At 47.9% G+C, this 24014-nt stretch overlaps 1 protein-coding gene across 2 annotated transcripts; it reads right to left on the bottom strand.

The window, feature by feature from the left end:
* Nucleotides 1-1679: 1679 nt before the first annotated feature.
* Nucleotides 1680-21973, bottom strand: CYTH4 (cytohesin 4). Of its 2 annotated transcripts, none has more exons than XM_058022627.1 (13): nucleotides 21893-21973; nucleotides 16411-16493; nucleotides 13992-14092; nucleotides 13678-13744; nucleotides 7948-8066; nucleotides 7491-7571; nucleotides 6732-6844; nucleotides 6033-6181; nucleotides 4959-5070; nucleotides 4465-4541; nucleotides 4051-4122; nucleotides 3049-3203; nucleotides 1680-2719 (listed from the first exon to the last, which is right to left on the bottom strand). In XM_058022627.1, the coding sequence occupies exons 1-13, from the start codon at nucleotides 21909-21911 to the stop codon at nucleotides 2647-2649; spliced, it is 1221 nt and encodes a 406-aa protein (XP_057878610.1). In that variant the 5' UTR covers nucleotides 21912-21973; the 3' UTR covers nucleotides 1680-2646. The 2 variants fall into 2 exon arrangements, with proteins under 2 accessions (XP_057878610.1, XP_057878609.1); XM_058022626.1 differs by lacking the exon at nucleotides 21893-21973 and adding an exon at nucleotides 16576-16834.
* Nucleotides 21974-24014: the final 2041 nt, after the last annotated feature.

The raw sequence follows: 24014 nt of genomic DNA, 5'->3' as shown, positions 1-24014 counted from the left end.
AGCCCTTTTATGAAAATAGATGGACATTTATTATGAAAAAGAATGGCTGTGTGTGTGCAGGAATCCTTAGGCAGGCAGGGAATAAGTGTCAGTCTTCTGCATGTATGTCTGTGTGAGCCACACATGCTGGCTATGGGGAAGAGAAATACCTCCACCATGCAGATAGCAATCTGTCAGACTGAGCACCTGAGGGGCTCTGGGTGTGTATGCCTGTGTGTGTGTGCCTGTGTGAGCTGCTGCAGCTGCCCTCAGCACACAGAATGTGTGAGGGTGGTCAGCAGCACGTGCCCCGGTGATGCCATTTGAGTTGCACAAGTCTCCAATAAATGTCAAAGGGCTCCAAGAGAGTCTGTCAAAGCACACAGACATGACTGGGGGCTCAGTTTTAGAGACCTGTCCCCTGACGCCCAGGCCAACACCAGACACATGGGTACTCAGCAGGGATGAGGTCAGACCACACTCAGAGAAAGCACAAGTAGCATTTCTGTTGGGCAACACCACATGCCATTGTGTTCATGGCACTGAGGAGACCAGGGCATCACATAGCAAGTTTAGAAATGCATTTTCTCCACTGGAGTCAAGGAAAGGCAATGGAAACCCAAATTCACTGCCTGTCTCCCTGCCTCAGTTTCTAGGAGAAACAAAACATGGTCCAACCCTTCCTGACTCTTGTGGTTAGCTTGACAGATGGAAGGTACACAATTGCCTGTGTCTGTGCATTGTTTTGCCTCTCTCAAGTTGTACTTCCCACCCTGTAACCCCTGGGAGTAATTTTTCTCTGCAGTGTGGGTATCTAGGGGAAGCAGGGAAGAGAAAGGACATATGCAGACAGAAGAGAATTAGAAGGGCTGGGGATGAGGAGGAATGGGGAAGAGCTTGGATAGACCCTGATGTCATAGGAATGATCCAGGTAAACTGTAGGGAGGGCTTAGCCTGGATTCCCACACCAAACACCAGATAACTATGGGTAGAATAGAGACTCCAGACTAAATTTTCATGGCTTTTGTCACACAGGGTATAAGCCTGAGAAGCACTAGAACAGACATTTCTCACTCCAGTCCTGGGCTCTGGGGCATCTCTCACCAACCAAATGCATATTTGTACTTCTCTCACATATATGGGAGATGTTGCCAAGCAAAGGGGCCATATTCTGCCTTCCCTTCCACCTCTGGACATGAGCCTGCCTCTGCACTGAACCCAAAGCAGGAGTGACTGTGTGTGGGCAAGCACGTGTGCTCCAGAGCAGTGGGCAGCAAACTCACTCTGCATCACATCAGCAACAAAGAGATTCAGTGCAGGAGACATTTGCAGGCATGAGCAGAAGAAAACCTTCACGCTCCTTCTCCAGGGTGAGCGCATGCTTCAGCTCTGAGATACGCTCCCTGCCTCCTGAAATTAATTCAGCATTTCTGAGGCTTGGGCAAAAAGAGCTGGAATGAATAATAGGGCTGTGCTGGCCTTGCTGCAGATTGCCTGGTAGATACAGCCCTCTGCAGGAAGGAAAAAGCCAAGAGACTGCAGCAGTGCTCAGGCTGCTCTGCTGGAACGTGATACTCTTATCTCACATGTTCTGACTTTATCATGAAAATGACCACATTACCCTGAGTTTTGGGCTTGTTTTAACCTCTTTTTATTTCTCTCTTTACACAAGAGACAAAACCCCCAGGCTCCAGATGATACCATTGTATGAAGATGGGAATGAATGCCTCTGTGTGTGTGCTGGTGGGGAGGTAGGTGTATGTACCTCCATTTTTTCATGCCATCTGACTGAAAAACTTTCAGATACAAAACCCAGGCCTCAAGGAACCAACCTTTGTCAGGGAGCCATCAGCCAGGAGGAGAGCTAGAGTTTGGATTTCTTCCCTAAGGAAATCTGTGGTGATCCCTGAGTCTCAAAAAAGAAAAACAAAACACCCAGAGCTGCTTTCCTGGTCCCACAGCATCTCTCTGCTCAGTTAGCCCTTATGTGGGATAGGGATTCAATTATCTCTAACTTTTTAACATTTATGGCACAGTTACCGAGCGGGGACTTCCCAGGATTACAGCCCTCACTACAGGATGTAGGAAGGGAGAGAGGGATTTCTTCTGGACTGAGGGCTTCTGATCTTACTTTGACCTCTGGTTTCACAGCAAGTTTCTAAATATTGGTGGCCTCCACCCCACAACCACTACACATCTGTTCATGGAAGAGAAACCATTGGGGCCTTTCTGCTCTGCAACTGACTGGGAGATGCTCAGCTCCAAGAGAATCCACATGGTCCCTCACAGAAAAATACCCTGGCCTGGTGTGACAACAGGAGGGGCTGGAGACACTGTGCAGACATTCCTTTTTCCTCTCAGATCCTGTCCCACATGTCTGGGCCTACATGGGAGAGCCCAAAGGCCAATTGCTGTTGAGCCTTTTATGTTCGGACATGGGCAACTCCCTGCCCACAGTTCTGAGTCCTCAGTGGATCGCACCCTGCGCCTCTGCCTTCAGTTTGGAAGGGGAAGAGGCAGAGGGCAAGCTGTCCTGTCAGCCATCTGCCTGCCAGGTGGGAGGCAGATGGAACCAAAGCTCCCAAATTTCCTCACTGGAAGAGCCCAGTGTGAGAGGGAAGCTGTCCAATAACCTCCACCTTTCTGATGCCGTGACCAGGTCATGGTTCAGTTTTTGCTGGCAATCTTTTTCTTACGGGCAGAGACCAGATCATAGAAAGGATCCTGTGAGATGTTGGTCCTGGAAATTAGAATAAATGGGAGCAAAAGTAAGAGATTTAATGATGGAGAGCAGCACAGACAAACTAACTGAACTTGCACAGAGACACCACTTATCAAAATGTAGGACTGGAGATCTGCAGACTTACAGCAGAGAATTTAGCTGTGGCTAGAGATTCTCCAGAAGGGACTTCAAAACTCTTTAAAGTCAAGGAATACCATGGTTGTTATACTGCAAACATTTCTTTCCACCCCCATTTTCAAGCTCTCATAAAAGATAACCAAATAAACTTTGTGGCCACTTGATCCCAGGGCTGAAAAAAGGCAACTCAAGCCTCACGCTCCCCTCACCGTATTGCCTCAATCCACTCATCACGCTCTGCTGGAGTGGCTGCTGAGATCTTGTAGGACTGATGCTTGCCTTCAACCACCTTCCTATCCCCATCTGTTTTGCAGGCTTTGATCTTCTGCCCTTTGCAGTTGGGAATGAAGAGTTCAAAGCAGTTCTGTTCAAAAGGAAACAAAGTGGAGCAGTAGGATTAGACGGGGACAAAGAAGGCTGCTGCTTTCAACCATGGTTAACAGGCCAAGAGAGCTTTCAACAGACAGGAGTCTCCAAAATGCAAATGACCCTATCTTCCCTCACTCCAAAAATTTCCCTATGAGTTAGATGTCCTTCCTTCTTAGGTAGGCACACCCCTCCTCTGAGCAACTGGACATTAAAACCAGGCTTTATGGAGAGATGGAGCATCAACACTTACCAAAAACACACCTTCTAGGATCTGTCACTCCACTCCACTAATGAAAATCCCTCCCCCTCTTAAGTAGATGCAGCATCCTCTTTTCTGCCTGCCACCACACAGATAGAAGGCACTTTTCCCAGAGCCATGACACATTGAAAAGTGGGTATCCACAAAAGACACACAGAAGAAATGAGTCACTTCCTGGGCAAGTTCCCTAACACCAAGAGTTCTGTTTGGTCTACATGTGCTGTAACTCATTATGGAGAATCCCGAGGAGAGAAATTAAACCCACGTCTCCTGGTGCAAAATAAGTAGGGAGTCAGCTGTGTGCATTCATCTCTGCCCCCCTACACACACATACACACACACACATGAAAACATACAATACAGTCAGCCAAAGGACAGCTCTCTACTCACACCAAAAACATAAATTAAAAACACAGCCGTGTCTAGATGGGGCAAACAAGGCAGTTTGCAACGGCACCTTCCCTCTGAGAAGCAAGTAGAACACGAGCAATTTGTGTAGGGTAGGAGTCATCTGTGTGCATCTTCTCTTCCCACAACCATCTGATAGCCTGTGTTGGCAGAGTGCCAGCCAATGGACACTTACTGGCTTTTTGGGATCATCCACCTTCCGGACTGATAGATTCTCCAAGGGGATGATGCCCCGAGGCTCTTTGTCCTGAAGGCAAGGAAACATGAATTAACACCCAACATACTCCCCAAATTTATGCCACTGTTCAGAACCTCTCTGATTTCCCCTGTGCAGGCCTTTGTAGAGGTGACAAGGGCAGAATACTGCCGCAGGAGACCCCTTCCATTGACACAACGGGGAGTTTAGTCAAGAGGAGACCACAGTGTCCAGCCTCTCTCCTCCTCCCCATGGGAGGTGAGGAAACAGCACAGGAGAGAGTGGAGGCGTGAGATCAGTCTGGGAGCACAGGGTAAAAGGGGGAGATTTGCCTCTGCTCCTCCCTGGCCCCTCAGAGGCTCATAACCACCCGGCCATGAGTTAAGCCCTTACCGTGGTATATTCAAAGTAATACAGGCAGTTATCAGTCAGAATGAACCAGCGGCGTTTCCAGGTTTTCACACGTCCTCCTAAAGGCAGTGAGGTTCAGGAGCCATTAGTCACACATTTTTCTGTCCTTCCCCCAAGCTCCTGACATGCACACAGTCACACCCTCCCAGCTCTCCCTGTAGCTGAGCCCCAAGGAGACAGCATGGCACCACTGACGTGATGCTGTGTGATAGACACTCACACACAGAGCCAGTTTTGCTCTGCTGGGTCTGGGAATGGGGAGAGCTACGTTTTTTAGTCCCTTTTTGAGCAGACAGAGCCTGCAGGAGCTGGGACGAGGGAGCAGGCAGCTGGTTTCAACAGCAGGTGTCAGCCTCAGCCCGCCACAGCAGACGGGAGCGAAGGACAGCAGAGATGACGGTAGGTTCCTGGGGCAGATTTGTGGTGGGAGGCAGGCAAACGGGGAGCCAGAGGAGCTAGGGGAGCCCCTCCCTTACCTAGTTTCACCAGCCAGCCTTCACGGTTAGGGTTGAAGAAAGTGTGGGTGAGGTCGTTGCCATCATCCTCTGGTATGGAGAACGGCTCGTTCTTTATGCTTTCAAACAGATTCTGCCCCAGAGCATTGGTGGGGAAGGACAGAGAGAGAAAGGCTGATTTCAGATAAAGCTTGTACACAACTATCCTAGGTCCATCTATCCACCACTCTGTTTTTACAAGGCAAGCTGGGTGAAGGGCAGGAGAGCACATGATGAGCACTGGGGGTAAAACAGTCCCCAGTCTGCACCTCACAGGGTCTCCAGGGGGATCACCAGCTCTTTTCTGCATCTTGTGCCATAAAAAGAGTCTCAGTTTGGAAAACCACAGCCATGAAATGGTGCTCCCATAGCAAGACAGGCTGCAGTGAGCAAACCCAGCATGTCACAAGTGCTACTGTGGGTAGTATTAAGGCACTAGGATGGGACTCAGCACAGCAGAGGTGCAGCCCCATTTAGAACCTGGGCTGGTGGTGTCAAATGCTGCCGGGAGAGCAGCACGTAGACCTACATGGCCACAAGGTGGCACATTTCACAGAGCCAAAGCTTTGGCACTGCGGGGCACAAAGGGTGACATTCATACAGCAGTGACAGGGAGGCAGGTTACTGCTCTCAAAGGATGCTGAAATGTTGTTCACATTATTACATCTGCCATCATTTACTACACAAATCCCAAGCCAAGGGGGAAAAAAGAGACTACAGGGTCTTGCACCTTCCCTAAATTGCCTGAAAGAAATAACACTCTGGAGAAAGATCTAAAGCCTCTACCCTGAGGGGATGCTGCTCAGCAAAGCCCAGGTGCGGGATGTAGGCAGCCCTTTGACACAAGACAGAAGTTTTTTGGGCCAGGCTCCTTGGGTGAAGGCAGACACACCTAAGCAGGCTGCCCACCTCTACCTTGCCTCACAGGGCAGGTCCCGTGCCTGCTGAGCCTTCAGGAAAATGCCAGCTGTAGCTTTGCTAATGGGTGCATTTCCTGTCTCTGCACCTTTGCTTCTCAGTGGACCCAGGGGATGAGAGAATGGGAATTCCTCTTACCTTTAGAAGCTCTTCTGGCAGGTCCCCTCCATTGTCAATGCCTCTGTTGATGGACACAAACCTTTCAAAGTGGGGTTTGTCTTTCACATTGGGGTTGTGCAGGCTGGTGTTAAGCATGATGATAGAGAAGGAGAGTACATAACAGGTATCTAGCAATGAGAAAGAAAATCAGCATGGGTGGCACTTGTCTTAGAGGGCAGAACAATCCATACCACAGGTGGCTTGGATTTTAGTCACTTGAAGAAGAGAGTCATCCTCTCATTTTTAGGAGAAGAAGGGTTCCCTCTGCTAGGAGAAAGAGGGACACAGTTGATTTCCTATGAGGGAGGTCATTCCATGCCCTTAGGATAATGGGGCATGTTGGGCAGATGCAGTCTAATAACAGCTCTGCCAGCAGGAAAGGTTCTGCAGACCTACATCTGTCCGTGCTATCCCTGCTGGGATGAGGTAACACCTCATGTGAGGCTGGGAGCCCTTCTCCAGTCTGGTGCCCATCAGGAGGGCCTGGAGCACAGTAGCAAAAGGAGGCCTGAAGATGCTCAGTTTATTGAAAATCTTCACAAGAACTGGGCTGCCTCCTTTAGCTTAAGGGGAAACACTTCCTAGTGATGCTGCCTGTGCTTTGTGAATGGAAAGGGAAGGCTCCTCTCCCTGGCAAACAGCCTAGCTCAGCTGTACAGGCCTTCCTCCCTTAACTACCTGTGGACTGGAACACTCCTGGGTTGCACTTGCAGTACCAGTTGGCAAAGGCCTCCATCATCCTGTCAATCTTCTGCGCCTCCCCAGGCAGCCGGAAGCTCCAGAGGAACTGTCTGTTGGGAGCAGAGTGTCACAGCACCAGTCAGATGGGGTCCAAGGGACAGGGGTGCCTCCCCTCAACCCGTGCCACACCACAAGCATAAGAGAAGTGACCCCATCACAGTGGGGAGACAACACAGGCCATGGAGCAGGAGCTCTGCTCCTCTCTGGAAATTGCCTGGATACATCACCCTCCAACACCCTGAATGCAGGAAGGAGAACTAAGGCTCCCAGAAATCACGGCTCTGCTCCCCTAATGAGAGCCCTGCAAGGCAGCAGAGGCCTCAGGAGAAAGAGTCTTGCCAGGAGGCAGTCTTAATAAAACAAGTGCCCTAAAGAAGAGTCACTTTGTTATTGATGTAATGGGCACTGAGGACAGACGTTTCCTGCTGCCAAATCAACCTTTTTCATGCCCCAGACACTGAAACCACAGTAACCCACTCTTCTGCACATGAGCAACCAAATCAAGGGGCAATCGAAGTGCTTCCCACCCCCCTGAGAAACTGCTGATGCCTCACAGAGTAACAGACCTGGAGCCAACACACACAGCAGGGCCTTGGGAAGCTCCCAGTTCAGCCCAAGAGGGCTTCCTGACCTTCCTGTGTGGTGAGGGCCAGTGGCTGAGCAGGTTCCAGCACTGTCCCCTGCACGCTCACTCACCTCAGCGCCTGCACCAGGTTGAGGTTGGCAAATTGGTGACATGCCACAAAGGCCTGCAGGATCTGAATGTTTGTGGGGTCCCTGGGAGAGCAGAGAGGGAAAAGGTCAGAAGAGAGCTTTGAGCCTGCTCTGCCTGGATGTCCCTTGGTGTGACAACACGCACCTGGCTCCATCCCAATCTCACTTCCCCTCTGACCAAGAAGAAGCCAAGGTGCACACTCCATTCTGGGATGACTGATCCCATTACAGGCAGGAGAAAAGGCAGCCCATACAGCCAGCCTTAGTCACATTCCAAAGGCCCTCCCAGGGGTGTCCTGCCCACCCAGCCCACTGTGGTTGGAGATATGCTCAGTCTTGGCCCCTGGATGAGGTCTGCCACAGGTCATCCAAAATGGTAGCTCAGAGGGGCCGGGCAGGACAGGGACTCCAAGGGGTCTCCTCATCCTGGGTTGCTCACCTCCCACCCAGGTAATCCCCAATGGCTGTCTTGTTCAGGCCTTCACCCTTGTGGAGGAATCTGGCAATCTCCTGAAGGTCTGAAGACAACACCTGGTGCTCTATCAGGTACTGGATCCCCTGGGAAGGAGAAGCAAGACTGGGAAGTAAAGCAGCTCTATGATCTATTGAGAAAACAGGATCCCAACACTGATATCAGCCTTCCTTAGCTTTAGCGTACTTGCTCCTCTCTTACTCCCCACTCCCTTCATGGGAGACCACAGCCACATTCTCATCTTCATTCAATCCCTCTTCGTCCACTATGGGTTGTCAGTCTCATTTTCATTTCATCCCTAGATTTGGCTAAATGTTTCACTGGGATGGAAACTCAAACAAAATAGGGCAATGTAGATTTAAAGTCCAAAAAGGAAAAGTCAAAATAGTAAATTTTAATGTTTTCAAGCAAAATGTCTTCCTGTTCTGTTCCTAAATGTCTTTTCCCCCCTAAATTAACTTAACTTAAAAGAAAAACTGTTTATTTTAAAGAAGGCATAATAAAAAAAATGTACTCAGACAAAAATATGGGCTTGAAACAACTTGAGACAATTTTTTCCTAGATTTTTCTTCTATGCCACAGAACAGAGAAGTCTGCAATCTTTTCAGCTCCATCCTCCTAGACAATAAGGATGGAATATGCTTTTTAAGGAATATAGAGGTTGTGAGTTGGGTTGTACAAAGAGTCAATATCCTATTTTAGAGAGAATTTCATTACTTTTAAAGGCAGAGAAAAAGCTGAGGCTTTTTTCAAAAGATTCTTGACAATATCTCACAATGTTGCAGTTCTCCAGACCACACTGCAATTCTCCTTGCAATATACAATAGAAGAATGAAAATTGTTTTAGATCCATCAACATGTTCTACTTCAAGAGAATCATTTCACTTTCTTTTGCAATATATATGTAACTATTTTTAAAGGCCCCAAAGAAAAAGCAGTTTTAAACAAAGAAATCAAAATTTTTGTGAGATTTTTTCCCACTCTATTTTCCTTTCTTTTTCCCTAGACAGATTTTCAGTAAGATCAATTTAATTTTGAAAAGCATTGCAGGTGTGATGTGTCACAGTTGTCACAAGGGTCTTCAGGGTGAGAGAGAGGCGAGAATGTTGACCTCATGTTCAGAAGGCTTGATTTATTATTTTATGATACATATTACATTATGACTATACTAAAAAGAATAGAAGGAAAAGTTCTCAGAAGGCTAGCTAAGCTAAGAATAGAAAAGAATGAATCACAAAGGAGCTCTCTCCGACTCTGTCCTAGAGAGAGCTTGGTCCTTGACTGGCCATTAACTATACACATCCAACATGGGCCAATCACAGGTGCACCTGTTGCACTCCACAGCAGCAGATAACCATTGTTTACACTCTTTTTCTGGGGCCTCAGCTTCCCAGAAGGGAAAATCCTAAAGAAAGGATTTTTATGAAAATATGTCGGTGACATTTCACCCTTTTAATTTTATTAAATTAAAAAGAAAAATGTTTGTAATTTTCTCTTTCCTCTGCATATACAGAGGAAAGAACAAACACTTGACAGGTTATCTGTTGCCAATCCAAATCTCAATCAAGTTCTGGTGTGGAATGAACAGGGAATTTCTTCACCTGTAGAACATACAATTCTATCAAATCACCAAAACAATCTTACAATATAAGAAAATGCAGAAACAATGTAAAGAAAGTTCAAGTTCAAGCAGCTGAGTTTCAGAAAAAGTCCATGGACTGAAGATGTTCCTCTTTGCCATCTCTGAAACTCCTTTTTGGTCCTGAAACAGGCTTGCTGCAGAAAAGTCCATCAATAATTATCAAAAGTCCATTGACAGTCACAAACAATTTCAAACAATTTGAGACAACTTCTGGAATTTCTTGCCACAGCCCTTTATTGAACAACTTTGGGCTGAAGCTATTTTTTGGCCCTTCGATGCTTCAGAGCTGCTGCCAGCTATTTCAACTCTTTTTTTTTTTTTTTTTTTAATTGGAAAAAGTAGCAGCAGCAGAGCAGAGCCAGAGAAAGGCCCTGGCGGGCCCTGGCCCATGTACAGATCAGGAACCCCAGATCTGGCCCACAAAAAGGCGGGCCAGGACCGGAAGGGGGAAGCAAAACCCCCAAATCCATCAGGAGGCCGGGAGGTGGCCCTGGTCCAGGGACCCGAGCCCAACAGCCCAGGCCCAGCCCCCAAGGCAGGCTCTGCCTTGCCACAGGCCTGCACTCTGCTGCCAGTACAATGGCAGAACGGGTGGTGAGACGCTTCTTTTCCCCAAAATCACTGAGGCATGCCAGCAGCAGGGGAATAGAAGAAGCCCCAAGAACCCTCATCTCGGGTCTAGGAATGTTTGTTCCCCACAGCAAACAAGCCATGATCGCTTCCTACTGTGCCCTCTGCCTCTGCAATGCAAATGCAACAGGTGTGTCTCCCATCTGCCTCACGGCATCCCCCCCGCCCCCTCTGGGCTGGGGACCAAAGGCAGAACTCTCGGGACCCACCTGCCCCTCGCCGCTGGGGTGCATGAGGGGCGGCAGAGAGATTCGCACCCCCCAAGGGAGAGCAACTGACCAACCACCTCCCAATCCGCCGAGAATGCTGATTTTGAACGTCGGCAGACGGGCTGCCCCAGCCCCCAGCTGTCGGGCCATGCCTCTTCCACGGAAGGAGAGACCAATGCCCTCTTCCCCTGCCCCAGGTTCCCCCGCAGGGGCAGCCCCGGGACAACCCGAAAAACTCGGGGGGGAAATCGCGCTGGGTGCAGGAGCCGCCACGGCAGCTGCTGCTGGGAGCGGCGGGACCGCAGGCTGCTCTGCCTCTGCGGGAGAGGCTGGCGGGCACGACACGGGGTCGCTGTGGAGGCGGCGAGGCCGGAGAGAATGCATCCCCCGCTGAGCCGGAAGCAGCAGCCGCGTCGTCCTCGCCTAGCAACAGCGGCGCAGCCACGGGAAGCGGCGGAAATGGCGCCGGATCTCCATGGCCCAGCAACAGCGACGCAGCTGCAGGGAGCGGTGTTTCTGAGCTCTCGGGAGCAGGCGGGGAAGCCGCGGGCAGGACCGCCCAGGGAGGCGGCTGTGGGGCGGGTCCGGGCGGTGCTCGCGGCGCTGGCCAGGGCGGTACTTGTGGCGCAGGCCGGGGTGGCGCCGCCCACTCTTCACTCCCCGGAGACGCAGTAAAAAAAACTTCGGCTCCCGGCAAAACTTCCCCCCCCACACCGGGATGCAGGGGGGCTGGGAAGCAGCAGATCGTCCCCCCCCAAAGGGTCTTCTCCTGCTGGAGACAGGGGAAATGGGGCGAGCCCGTTGCAGTTAGCAATCCAGGGTAAAACAACTGCTCTCTGTTTCAAAACTGGAAAGAGCATTCTAAATGCTGGATAAATCTGGAGGTATCCAAACCCGCGGTCCAAAACAAATTGGAAAATGGAGTCCATGCACTCCCATACGAACACATTGAGTGCATACAGCACATCCGTGAAAAACCCAAAGAGCTTTGCCCATCGAAAAAACTCATAGAAATCTCTCTCCAACAGGAGAATTCTGTCCTCTTCATCCCATTTTTGCCAGAGGGCAATAAGTTTCTCCTCTGAAGGGGAGAAAGGAACCTCCTCCTCTATGGGGGAAGTCCTCCAAATCAGCAGCCACAAACTATGAAGGGCCGCATTTTCAGGAAGGGAAAAGCCAACAGTACCTTTTGAAAGAGTCTAGCAGGCTCTGGCCAGCTCCATGGTGCTGGTGCACTTTCCAAACATCTTCCTGGAGGCTTTTCAGAAGGTTCTCTTTGTGGTCAGCCTTGCTGTGAACTCTGTCCAAATCAGGATCTTCAGTTCTTCAGCTCCTGGCTAGAATCCACTTCTGTGGTCACTAGTGAAGCAACCATCAATGTCACACATTTGGGGTTTACCCAGTGCAGCACTTGCTTCTCTGGGGGTCTCTCCAAGTAATTTGCTCTTCAGACGAGGGGTCACCAATTGATGGTTTTGTCCTCCTCATTCACTCGGGGTTCACCAATTGTGACAGTGGTCACAAGGGTCTTCAGGGTGAGAGAGAGGCGAGAATGTTGACCTCATGTTCAGAAGGCTTGATTTATTATTTTATGATATATATTACATTATGACTATACTAAAAAGAATAGAAGGAAAAGTTCTCAGAAAGCTAGCTAAGCTAAGAATAGAAAAGAATGAATCACAAAGGAGCTCTCTCCGACTCTGTCCCAGAGAGAGCTCGGTCCTTGATTGGCCATTAACTATACACATCCAACATGGGCCAATCACAGGTGCACCTGTTGCACTCCACAGCAGCAGATAACCATTGTTTACATTCCCCTTCTGGGGCCTCAGCTTCCCAGAAGGGAAAATCCTAAAGAAAGGATTTTTATGAAAAGATGGCGGTGACAGTGATGATGGGGCCCCATTTTCCAGAAGAAAATGTTTCTCCCCAAAGCTGTTTATCAACTGGATTCCTAATGCTTACCTCCTCCAGCCTCAGGAACTTTCCATGGGATCTTGGAGAGAGGAACTAATTTATAAGTATCAGCATTGCATGGATGGAGTGTAACCTTAGAAAGGAGGGGCAAAGAAATTTCCTTGCATTGCAGCACCTCCCACTCTATGGCATGTAGCAAGAGGGAGGCAATAATCAGGGATCTGCATTATATAGACACAGAGCATGTAACATTTTGACCAGTCTGATTGGCACTGAACTTATAAAGCTAAACTGGTTTGGGGTTAGAGTTAGTTTGGGCCCTCCTGCACAGCATGGCAGAGAGAGATGCCTCAGGGGCTGCAAACCAAGGTCAGGCAGAGAGGCAAAATAAAACCAACCCTCACATAGGCTCTAAGTGCGGACATCGCTGCTGCTCTGAGACAACTCCACTGGCAGAGGGACATCCAGGGGACTGGCAAGCACTCCAGCTGGGCTGTGCACACTGAGGAAGGCACCTTGGCGCTCTCAGCAGGGCACAGAGGAGGCATGAAGAGCTGTCACACAGAGCAGCAGCCACCCAAGATGCTGGCTGCGGTGGTGAGCTGATGACCACCTATCGTTTGATCACAGCTTGTGGTTTTCTCGAAGAGCTCAAAATATGCTCCACTAATGAGAAGGAAGGAAGAGGGTACTGTCTTACATCTTCTCTACTTAATCATGATAGTTTTAGAGTTTTCTGCAGAGGGCTGAAGGCTATGAAGCCTTGATATCAGTGGTCAGAGCTCCAGAAAGTGGAAAAGCTATGTTAACTCCACAATTCAACCAAAACTGTTTCCAAAATGACAGAGGCATTCTCTCCTCTCCTGTTCTGAATGAGCCAAGGAACCTGACACACTCTCAAAACTTTTCACCTTCTTAGTTCATCCTCCTTTGTCACATTATAGCAAGCTCCTAGCCTCTGACAGTCAGAAGGGCTGTGCTGAAGGAAGTCCAGCTCTCATGGCATGCTGGCAGTGTCGCAGCATCCTCCCTTTACTTCTCTTAGGTTTGGGCTGAATTGCATGGTGCGGCCTCTAAGCCCATGGTGGGGGAGGCAACAGAGCTTGATCATATCAGAAGACCTCAGTCAGGGGCAGGGTGGAGGCTGCTCCCAACAGGAGCCTCAGTGAGGTGGGAACCCATCCCCACAGTCCCCTGCCACAGCTCCTTGGACATCAGTGGCTGCAACTGGAACAGGAACCAGCAGAGGCTCTTCCTCCCAGCTTTACCCTCACAGGTGAAATGAACAAATCCTACCTTTTCAGGATCCATGTTAAATTTCTTCCGGCCCAGGGACAGAATTTTATCCCTCTCTGACTGCTTGCTGTAAACACAAAAATGAAGGAAAAGTCAAACTTAGAATAAAGGACCATGTGATTTCACTCACAAGGTGAGATATCACATGGACAGTTGTCTGACTATCCAGGAATAATGAGAAATCTAAGAAGAGAAGGGCCTCATTTCCCTGCCCATTTCCCTGACATTGTTGAGAACCAAACCCCATCAGTGTTTTTGTTTTTTCAACTTATAAAGAGAGACTTTGTAAGCAAAGGAATACTCATTCCACTCACCTGATCTGCTCTCCAGGATTACTGTCTGCCACTTGCTTCTCCTCTTCACGTTGGAAACGCTCAATTTCTGCAATAACCTCAGCAATCTCCTCCTTCAGCTTCTGCAAAAGCAATATCAGGAAGATGAAGGCAATGGAGAGGAACACAGCAGACACAGCCTAAGGAAGCATGAGAGCATGTCTAACTTCTTCCCTCGGTCACAGGAAAAGGACAGGTCAGGCGGTCATGACCAGCCAAGGATGCCTATGAAATGGGCACTGCTCTGGAATGACCCTGCTGGATTCCAGATGGAAAGAGAGACAGAAGGATGTTCTCATGCCTATTGCCAATCAAGACTGGAAAAATCAAGCTTAATCAATGTGGCAGGTGTCAGAGAACTTGCCCCACTGTCAATTCCAGTTCCTCAAACAATGTCAGAGGCAAGAATCCTTCCATTCTGCCCATTCCTTTTGAGCTTTTATTTTGCATAGCCTTGCTACACATCTAGGAAAGGAGAAGTGGAACTGGTAACTGTGAGATCAATATGAACCTAAAGTGGCTGTATTGTGAAACACAGAATTTTTAATGTGCCTGTCATTTAAATACGATTGAACAGACAACTCTGTTCAGTGGAGAAAAAAGAGAGAAGGAGTAAAGGTAAAGTAATTACTGCCAGATTTTAAAAAATCAATTGTGGAATTTACTTTCCTTTAGGCCCATGACAGACCATGGCTGCCTTAACTGGATATTCTGTGTTACCATGGAAATGAAAGTGTCTATAGCTCGTTTCCATCCTGCAGTTATGTTCTACCTCAAAGCCAAAGTGCACCACAGCTCTCTTCTAGGAATCACCCAAATTCTTCCCCACACCAACCAGAACAGGCAAGGGAAGAAAGGATCTGTCATAAAAGAACCTTTCTCATCAAGGAATGAGGATGTGGATGGAGCACATAATCAGATAGAGAAACTGAATTTCTGCAATATTCCATAAATTAAAAGAACTTCTGGTTTCAGTTTTGCTCTGGCCACCTTCTGTTGTGCTTCATTGGTCCCCAGAGCTGTGAGCGTTCCTTACTAAGTTTTGGGTGTTGCACAAATGTAACAGAACCGTGATCTCAGCTCATTACTTTCAAATTATTATCAATTTTGTTACTTTATTCACTGCTGTCTTTTTGCAGTGTTACTGGCAAGTCAAGACCCATCCTCTTTTCTCTTCCCCCCCTCCCCTTGCCCCAGATATGCCCCCAAGTCTTTGTCCTTAAGGGTACTGATAGATACACTGTGAAAAAAAACATCCCCTGGGGAAAATGTCTCATGTTCTATGGCACTCTTTTCACCCAAACTCACTCTGTTCCACTGGCCATTGTGTATTCCATTGCTTAATGGCTTTGGGTTTGAAAGCATGGGTTTGTGCAGTCTAGCAACCTTTCTCTGTCCATAGTGGGCAAAAGAAATGTAGCGTTCCTGTTCAAGTATCCTGCTCTTATAGTGCCCATTGCCTGTTGTGAAAACTGAAGAGAAACAAACACACACAAGCAAATCCCAGGCACGTACATTCACATTCTGTTCTGCAGAGGGGGCATGAGAGACCATTCTGGTTTGCAGCAGAGAGAGGAGGTCTGGAAGCCTAAGTAACACGTAGTTTGGCTTAATCCTTTACTGCATTCCAGGAAATATTGCAGCTATTCCCTAGGCATCTGGACAGCTTCATGTTGTGGAAAAAAATCAGTCCAAGTCCAATGATTCAGTGCTATAAGCTCTCTCAAATGGGAAACCACATTTCATGGTGGAGGCAGAATGGAATGGAAAGGGCACAACACCATGCAGGGCTGTGATGCAGTCTTAGTGACTGATTTTGAATCTGTTACTTCCAGACATTTTAGGAGCTGCTGGAGAAATGGTTGAGTCTGCTAAAAAAAGAGAAGGAAAACAAGTCCCAGCCACAGACACTTGTGTGGAAGGTCCTGCCATGAGACCTCTTTGAAGACAGGATCCTTCATGGAGGACTTGCTAGAGGTCCACAAAGCAAACAAAAGTCTGATAAACACAGGGGGGTGCTGCAGGTAACTAGGACTGATATGCCTTTAGCCAGTAATCAGTAATTAAAAAGAATCATAAACGCTGAGCCAGATGCCTGCCAGCATGACTTAGTGAAGACATTTCTTTATTCCTGCATTTACAATCCCAGCTCAATGTTGCTCAAACATCCCACTGGGGCAGCTGATGATTCATGCAGCAGAGAGTACCACAGGCTGGATGTACCCTGGTGGCAAACAGGCCAGGGCAGCCTGAAGTTTAAAACTGAAGCTGGATCATGACTGAGAAAATGTCTCTTTTGCAAGAGCACTTCTGCATGGCCTGGACTGCTATGCAAAGATGGTCCTTGGTGAAGATAGATTTCAGAAGGCTAGGCAGGCACAAGGGACAGGATGGTCCTTACCTTAATGTCATCCAAAAGCTCCTGCTTGTGCTTCCTGATTGTCTCTATTTCAGCCTCTTCAGCCTCAGTCAAGCCAGTTGATTCTGAAAGAAAAAAGATTCCTGTGAAAACTCTACTGGGGCCAACATATCATGGAAAAAGCTGCCCCAACCTCTCAGCACTTACCTTCTCCTAGGGTCATTCCACAGCAACTCTGATTTCTGTGCTCCCTGCTGTTGCAACCACTGCACCTCACCTTTGCCTTGCCAATGGTTCTGAGCCCAGAGTGTGCACACAGACCATACCCCCCTCCTTGCAGCCAGAGGCTCTGCACAGCCCTCTCAGCTGACCCTGCAGGCACCCACTGCCTATTCAGCCAATTCTGCTCGCCCTGAGCACGGTGAAGAGGTCTCACAAAATGCTCTCTGGTGGTTATGTCAGTCATCTTTAGGTACTGAAAGTCCATGACCTAAAAACTTCATCTACATCCAAACCTCCCAAGAAACCACTGGCTTTGTGAGTTGATCTGCCATAGCTAGAGTCAGGAATGGCTTAAGAGAGAAAATCAAGGTTTTCCAAGTAGGATCTAGGGGATGAAAGCCTTGCTGAAAAAGGAATGTCTTTAAGTGGCTGCTGTTCTGTAAACAATTGTTCTGTGAACAGAAAATGCAGAAATATGAGTAGGCTTCCTTGTAATGTACAGGAATTCAAACAAATAGCAGCAAAACCAAGGCAACCACAATATGATTCACAAAAGACCTAAAAAATGGGGTGACAGTACTGCTGCTAAATATAATGCAGGTGAACCATAGCCTCTTCTGCAAGGAGAATGAGAAGGCTGTAGCCCTAGAGGGGAGACAAAGCAGAAGATGAGGCCCCAGGAAAAAAGCAGAGCTTGCAGATGGCTGAGAGCACTGGAGATCACTGGTGAACTTGCAGACAGGGTCCTTGCTGCACTAAACACGGCAAGATAAAGTGTCCCCAGGAAGCCAGGTCAAGTCACTGGATGCCCTGCTCCACTGTTTCATAAAACAAAATCCCCTGGGCCTCCTGTCTTCCCAGAAAAAGGGGAAGTAGCACCAGTTGCATTGGAAATTCTCTTAGTGTGGATCTCACATGCAAAACAACTGCTATAAATGTGAGTGGAAGAAAAAAAGGGAAGGAAGCAGCCACGACAGACAGAAGGAAAAGCGACAAGAGCAATCATCTTAGTATGCTTCTTTCCTGTCATGGCCACAACAGCTCAGAAAGACTCGCCTTCCCCAATCCTAATCTCTCCCCTATCCTCCTGGCTGGTTGGGTTTCCATGTGCTAAGTATGTTCCTGTTATTTTTCTTAGGCTTCAGCCTCTTTCCTGCCACTCTTCCTGATGGTTTCAAGCATTGCATTCCCTGGGGAGAGGCTGCTGAGTCTGTGGGGGTAAAGCACAGGGCAAGGAGCCAGCACGAATCCAGGCTGGGAAGGACCCACGTGCCCTCCCAGCCCTGCAAGCAGCCCTTGTGAAGAGCAACAAGAAGCTGTCTGATCAATGAAGCCAGTCAAGAGGGAAGGAAAAAAGCATCCAAAAGCTTGCAACAGCCAAACCTGTAGGTGAGGGGAAAACCAAAGCAGGCAGGAAGGTTAGCAAACAAAAAACAAAGAAATGAGAAGAAACCACAAAGAACACCAACCAAAACCATGCAGTAGCTCTGGTACTTGTCTGGTGGTTTGCTGACTTCCCTTTAAATGTCAGCCCTGGGCCTCTGAGCAGTGCCCAGGCTCTTCAGCTTAATTTCTGTATCCTGCAGTTGTGGTGTCTGCAGGAGATCAGGCTGGCATCTCCATCTCTCCAGCTGTATCTCTCTCATTCCTTTCAGGGCTTGTAATTGTGGAATCACTGGCGTGACTCCTTGACAAATTACAACAAAGACCTTTTGCTCTGTATTTCTTTCCACAAAAGCACCACAGGAGGACAGCCCTGAGGAACCTTGCCTTCCCTACCCCATCAGCAAACTCTGTGGTGTGGCTGGTTGCTTTGCTTCAGTTGTTCTGTGTCTACTAAAGCATCTCAAAGAGTCATGAGGCTCCCAGGGGATGCCATCTCACCCACACGACCCCCAACAAGGATGTAATTAACACAGGCCCCCTCCCTCCTGAACATCTGGAAACCCCAACTCCCACCTGCCGAGTTTGTCAGAATGAGAAAAGTGTGGGAAGGACTGTGTGGGGGGAGGGCAGGGGAGAAAAGGAAGGAGTCACAAAGAAAGGGTAAAAAGGTGGGAAAGGGTGACAGAGTTTGGAAAAAATGGATGGATCAAACTTTTAGGGCAATTTAGACTGAGCTGCAGAGACGGTCTTTGTCAGGTTTCCTATACAGCTTAAGTCCTTGGTTGCCTTAGAAAATGGTCCATGCCTTGTTGAAGTCCTCAGTACCACCTCAGCTCTACTTCCCTCTAGGACTAGGTCAGCACACAGGTGAAGCATAGCCCTGGTCAGGGTTCTCTGCACAGGGGGAAATTTCACCCTGGTGAAGAACACACCACAAAAACATGCGCAGGTTTCAGAAGGATGCTCTCAGCCCAACCAACACCAAAGTTTTCCAGTTCAGACACACAAAAAATGGCTAGTATCCTCTCCAGAGAGAACATTAGGTTGTTGTTTGGAATTTATTTTCAGAGAGCAAATGTTGAAAGGGAAATGCATCAGCATCACATTTGTGGGTCTTACACCTGCTCCTGAGGTTGTTTCCCCACTGTCAGGGCAGACCCACATAGAAAGACCTGCCAGTTCTTTACAAACTGACCAGGGTTGTATTTTCTGTGCTGTCACTCAGGACACAAACTTCATTTCCAGTTGTGCGGTTTATGCCTTCAGCCTCCCTGCCCAGAGGACAGGTCAGAGTTGCCCAAACATCTGGGTACTTGTGTGGCGAGCAGAGAGTTCTGTGTTTGCTGGTTTCATTTCCCACTGCAAAGGGCTGTGCTGAACCACCCAGGTGTTCAGTGGCTTTCAGTTCCATGGAAAATTATAGGAATAGGCAGATGGCTTTTGAAGCACAGAGGTAAGTGGGAAATGACCACCCAGGAGGGCTGGAAGGATGAACTGCAGAAGCAGCAGGGCAAGGCTAAGAAGAATGATTGTATCTGTGTCACTGCTGCAGACCCATGTTACATGCTTGTGGTATGACAGCAAAGGTTCATCAGGCTCATTTGCAAGGCAATGGAGGGCTTAAAGTATCACTGGTAAAGGGTTTGGGCACCTCCACCCACGGCAGCACAAAAGCAGAGCAGCCCAATAGGCAGCTTCTGCTTGAAGGAAGCTCCCTGATAGAAAAAAATCCCCTGAAATTTCTTTTCTTTTTCGATATGGCTGCTGTGTAATCTCCAGTACAGACCACCACCTCCACAGATAGGTGCCAGTCTAGTAGCAGAGAGATGGCAAAGCCTTCCACTCCCCAAGTCCCTCCAGCCATGTACATCTCCCTCCTGCAGCACTCCACAGTTCTCTGCCAGCTCGTGTGAGAAGAAATTCAATATCAATCCCAACAGATTTAATTTGCACATTTCAGCTATGGGGGGAAAGCTGGGAAGAAGAATTTATGTTGTCTACTGGCCCCATTATCTCTTGTGACAACTTACACCCATCCTTCAGGACAGCTTTCCATGACTTTTGACCACACATCCCAGCACAGGACACCACAGCACCAGTCTGCTCTCCTTTGTGCCACACATCCAGCTCAAGGGCCTGGCACACCTGCTCTGTGGCCTCACTCAGACAGTCCTGAGAGCGTTCTGAAGGAAGCTGGAAGAGGACACATACTGCAGTGAGAGCAGCCTCCCCAAGGCATCAAACAGATGTGCACTTAGCAGGACCATCATGTCTCCAGGTAGGAGTGGCCCTAGAGAAAGGTGTACGTGCACCTCTGACCTTCAGGACAATCGTGCCACAACTGAGCAATCCCAAATGCATTCAGTACTCTAAGCTCACTGGAAAATGTTTCTGGCGGCAGCCTTGGGTCCCAAGGGAGTTCAGCATCAAACAAACCCACTTTCTGACCCAGCTGTGGAAAGACAGGATGGGATTGAGCAAAACCATCAGTCAGAGCCAGCACATCTCTCCAGGCACTGCCTGTCTCCAGGCTCTGCCTCTACCCAGAACTGAGCAAACCCCCACAGTGCCTGAATAGGATCTCCTTGTGCTATTGCAGTATGTATATTGTCTTGAAAGTACACTTGCTTGAACGTGTCACTTTCAAGACATAATTAATGCAGTAACACATAACTTGAGTGAATGACTGTATCAGACCTTCAGTTAGGAGATCCTCAGTTTCTGTTGAAGGCACAGCCCAAAATAAATAGCAAAATATCAGTTATCCCTCCTCCTGCCCAGTTTGTCCTGCAGAACCTTTGCCCACAGTTGCTTTCAGACAGTGAGGGCTGGGTGATCAGGAGACCCATTTTCACCAACATTCAGTACCAGTCAGATGCTGACAAGAACTGAGCTCCTACAGGTACCACCAATTTCCCTGGCAAGCAAGGTTGGGATGCAGCTTGAGCATGCCCTTTCCTTGCCTACGCACCTCAGAGCTAAAAAGTGCACAACAGTTGTTGAAACTGGTCACTGCTTTTTGCTTTCACTCTCCATATCCTATACACAAAAGCCTGAGGGGACAGAGTCAGAATTAGAAGAGATATTACAAGGTGATCCTTTTTCCTCCTTTGTTCAGCCTGTTCCCACTCAGCTCTCCCTCTCTGACACACTCAGAGCTTCCTCAGCCAGAAGCTGGAAATGTTCAGTCTGGTGGCATGCCCTTCCTTGCTGAATCCCAACCACTTTATCCACCACCTGCCAGGGCAGGAAATAAAACCCAAGATCTCTCTCAGTTCCTCAGATGTGGTTCATTTCCCCTCACTCACATCTGCCCACTAGATTATTTCAGGACCAGGCAGGCCCACCTGTAGATCCCCTGGAGCTTCCAGAACCCCAACACAGTTGTCTACCTCGAACATGGCCATAAGCAAGGGGGGCCCCAGCACCAAAAGCCTTGCACGGGTGTTACACTTGGATGCCCAACTGCACGAGAGGCTCCACCAAGGCAAGCCAGCTCCTGGCATCTGTAGGGAAACACCAGGGACGAGCTTGCCAGAGTTCAGTGAGAGCAGCCAAAGCCTACAATGCTCACCACTCCAGGTGTCACATATGCCACTGACACTGAGGAGTCAGTTCCCAGCTCAGCTCAGCACCGCTGGCCCAAGGAATCAGAGCAGGAACACTCTCAGCACAAAGGCCATTCAAACCTGTGGGGAAATTTCTCCCGATGGGAAAGGAGAGCAAGTAAAAAGAAAACCATGCCTAATGCTGAAAACTGATAAGCATTTAACTGTACCACCAGGGATCTTCCAGCATGTCATTCCTCCAGCCACAGCACCCACTCTGGCTGCTGGGATTTCATGGCGTGCTCTTCTCCATCAAACTGAGCACAGAGCCCTCTCCCCAAAAAAGACACACAATGGTTGGGGCTTACCAGCAGGACAAAGGTCCATCCTGAAGAGCACGATATATTTGCAACACAACTGGTGTTCCTCCTTGTATTTGGTTTGTTCAGATGCTTCACAGAACTGAAACAACTTGGAGGCAGCAAACGCGACCGCAGCAGCTTTGGGCGGGCGGGTTTCCCTGTGACTCCTCCTTCCCCTCCTTGTCCTCCCCCCTGTCATATATCACAAGCTTGTGGCAGTGCGGAAAACTCTGTGCATGTTTTAATGAGCCAACAGGGGCTCATTGCCTACTTTTAAGTGCAAATGCACAAATGCATTTCCATCCCAGCAGCTTTTTGGGAATCTTTGTTTGAGGAGATTAAAATGAGCGGTGAGAGGCTTTGGCCTGAGGTACTCAGAGGAGAAAGAGGGAAAAAGGAAGTTCTTGATTCAGAAAACCCATCTGATTGGGGAAGTGGTTTCATTTTAAGGGGAAGATTCTTCCTATGTTAATTCAGCAGCAGAGTTGGGTGGGAGCAGGGATGGGAATGAAGACTCCAGAACTGGAGGATGGTTGATGGAGGGCAGGATAGAGTTATCAGACTGTTCTGCCTCGATCAATGCTCGGTGTAACTTAAAGTCTTGCTCCTTTCTCCCCCCCAACAAAGTGTTTTTCATGTGAAACCTTGTAAGCAAGGATAGAGAGAACTAAGAAGAAATGCAGTCCTCTCTCAGGTTTAGTAATATTCCTGATGGTGAGAGAGCTGGAATTAGCAGCCATTCAGGAACAGGAATGAAATATTGAAACTGGAGGACAAAGCTGAACCAACACTCCAGAAAGGAGATACTGTCAATCAAAAATGATATTGAAAAATCCAAAAAATTTGAAATGGAGTGACTACAACCAATGGTGCTGAGATGAAACAGGGTATAGGGAAATACAGTAAACGTGCCAAAATTATGGCACATTTGAAATCCCTAAAATCAGGCAAGAAAGGTAAACAAAGAGACAGAGGAGAAAAAGGGACAGAAGAGAAACAGAAAAATTGAAATAGGAAAAAAAAAAAAAAAACAACCAAAAAAACTACCCCCAATAGGATGTGAAAACCAGAAAAGCCAGTGGGATGACCTGAAGTGCAGGAATACAGACCAAAGCCTACCCAATTGATCCTCATTTAAATTGCATGATTTCATTCCCTTTCCTAAATGAAATCTTCCTTTCAGGAAAGGGAAGGAAATCTTGAAATCAGAGGTCAGACTTGAACAAATACTCCCAAAAGGAGAAATGGTCAATCAAATATGAAACTGAAAATACCAGAAAATTCACCCAAATGAAACTGAAAAATCCAGAAAATTTGAAATGGGATGACTAGAACCAATGGTACTAGATGAAATTGGGTGTAGGGATATAGACCAAAACATGCCAAAATTATTCCATATGAAATCCTTAAACTGAGGAAAGAAAGGTAAACAAAGAAACATAATTGAAACAGAAAAATTGAAATAAAAAAAAAAAAAAGAAAGAACAAAAATAACCCCCCAACAGGATGTGAAAACAAGAAAATCCAATGGGATGACCTGAAGTACAGGAATACAGACTGAAACTTGCCCAACTGAGCCTCATTGAAATCACAAGATTTCATTCCCTTTCCTGAAATGAAGAATTTCAACTTTGTCCTCCAATTTCAAGATTTGATTCCCTTTCCTGAAAGGAAGAATTTTCTGAAAGGAAAGGGAATGAACAGAGTTAAACAGTCCCAAAAAGAGATATTGTCAATCAAAATTTAAATTGAAAAATCCAGAAAATTTGAAATAGAATGATTACAGCAGATCATACTGAGATGAAGTTGGGTGTAGGGAAATAGCCCAAAACTTTCCAAAATTATCCCCTTATTTGGTCCCTTGCTCTGGGGCCATTCAGCCTCAGAAAGAAAGACACAGATTGCCCTTCCTTCCTCCCAGTGTCTTGTACATGCTCTAAGCTGTGGTTATGTTGAAAGTTCAGTGCTGCTTTTGGATAAACCTCCGGTAAAGAGTGGGAGATATCCCCAGCTTATACATGTCAAGCAGTGGCAGAAATCCAGAATTAATTTACACAAGCAGCTGTAGGTAGGGCCACAACCTATGATCCTTAGGAAGAGCTGGTGGTGTGCATTTGGGACTCACTTC

This window comes from Melospiza georgiana, chromosome 4, assembly GCF_028018845.1.
Source record: "Melospiza georgiana isolate bMelGeo1 chromosome 4, bMelGeo1.pri, whole genome shotgun sequence".
In the NCBI taxonomy this organism is placed as follows: Eukaryota; Metazoa; Chordata; class Aves; order Passeriformes; family Passerellidae; genus Melospiza; species Melospiza georgiana.
This window is presented reverse-complemented; position numbering and strand designations above follow the sequence as displayed.

Bases quoted from the DNA above. Each gene is read 5' to 3' on its own strand.
- CYTH4 (XM_058022626.1), bottom strand. From the start codon at position 16,834: ATGACTGACATAACCACCAGAGAGCATTTTGTGAGACCTCTTCACCGT. The intron at 7,572-7,947 runs GTGAGCAACCCA...CTGCTCTCCCAG, and splicing joins GGGGATTACCTGGGTGGGAG to GGACCCCACAAACATTCAGA. The intron at 6,182-6,731 runs GTAGTTAAGGGA...TCTCATTGCTAG, and splicing joins AGGAGTGTTCCAGTCCACAG to ATACCTGTTATGTACTCTCC.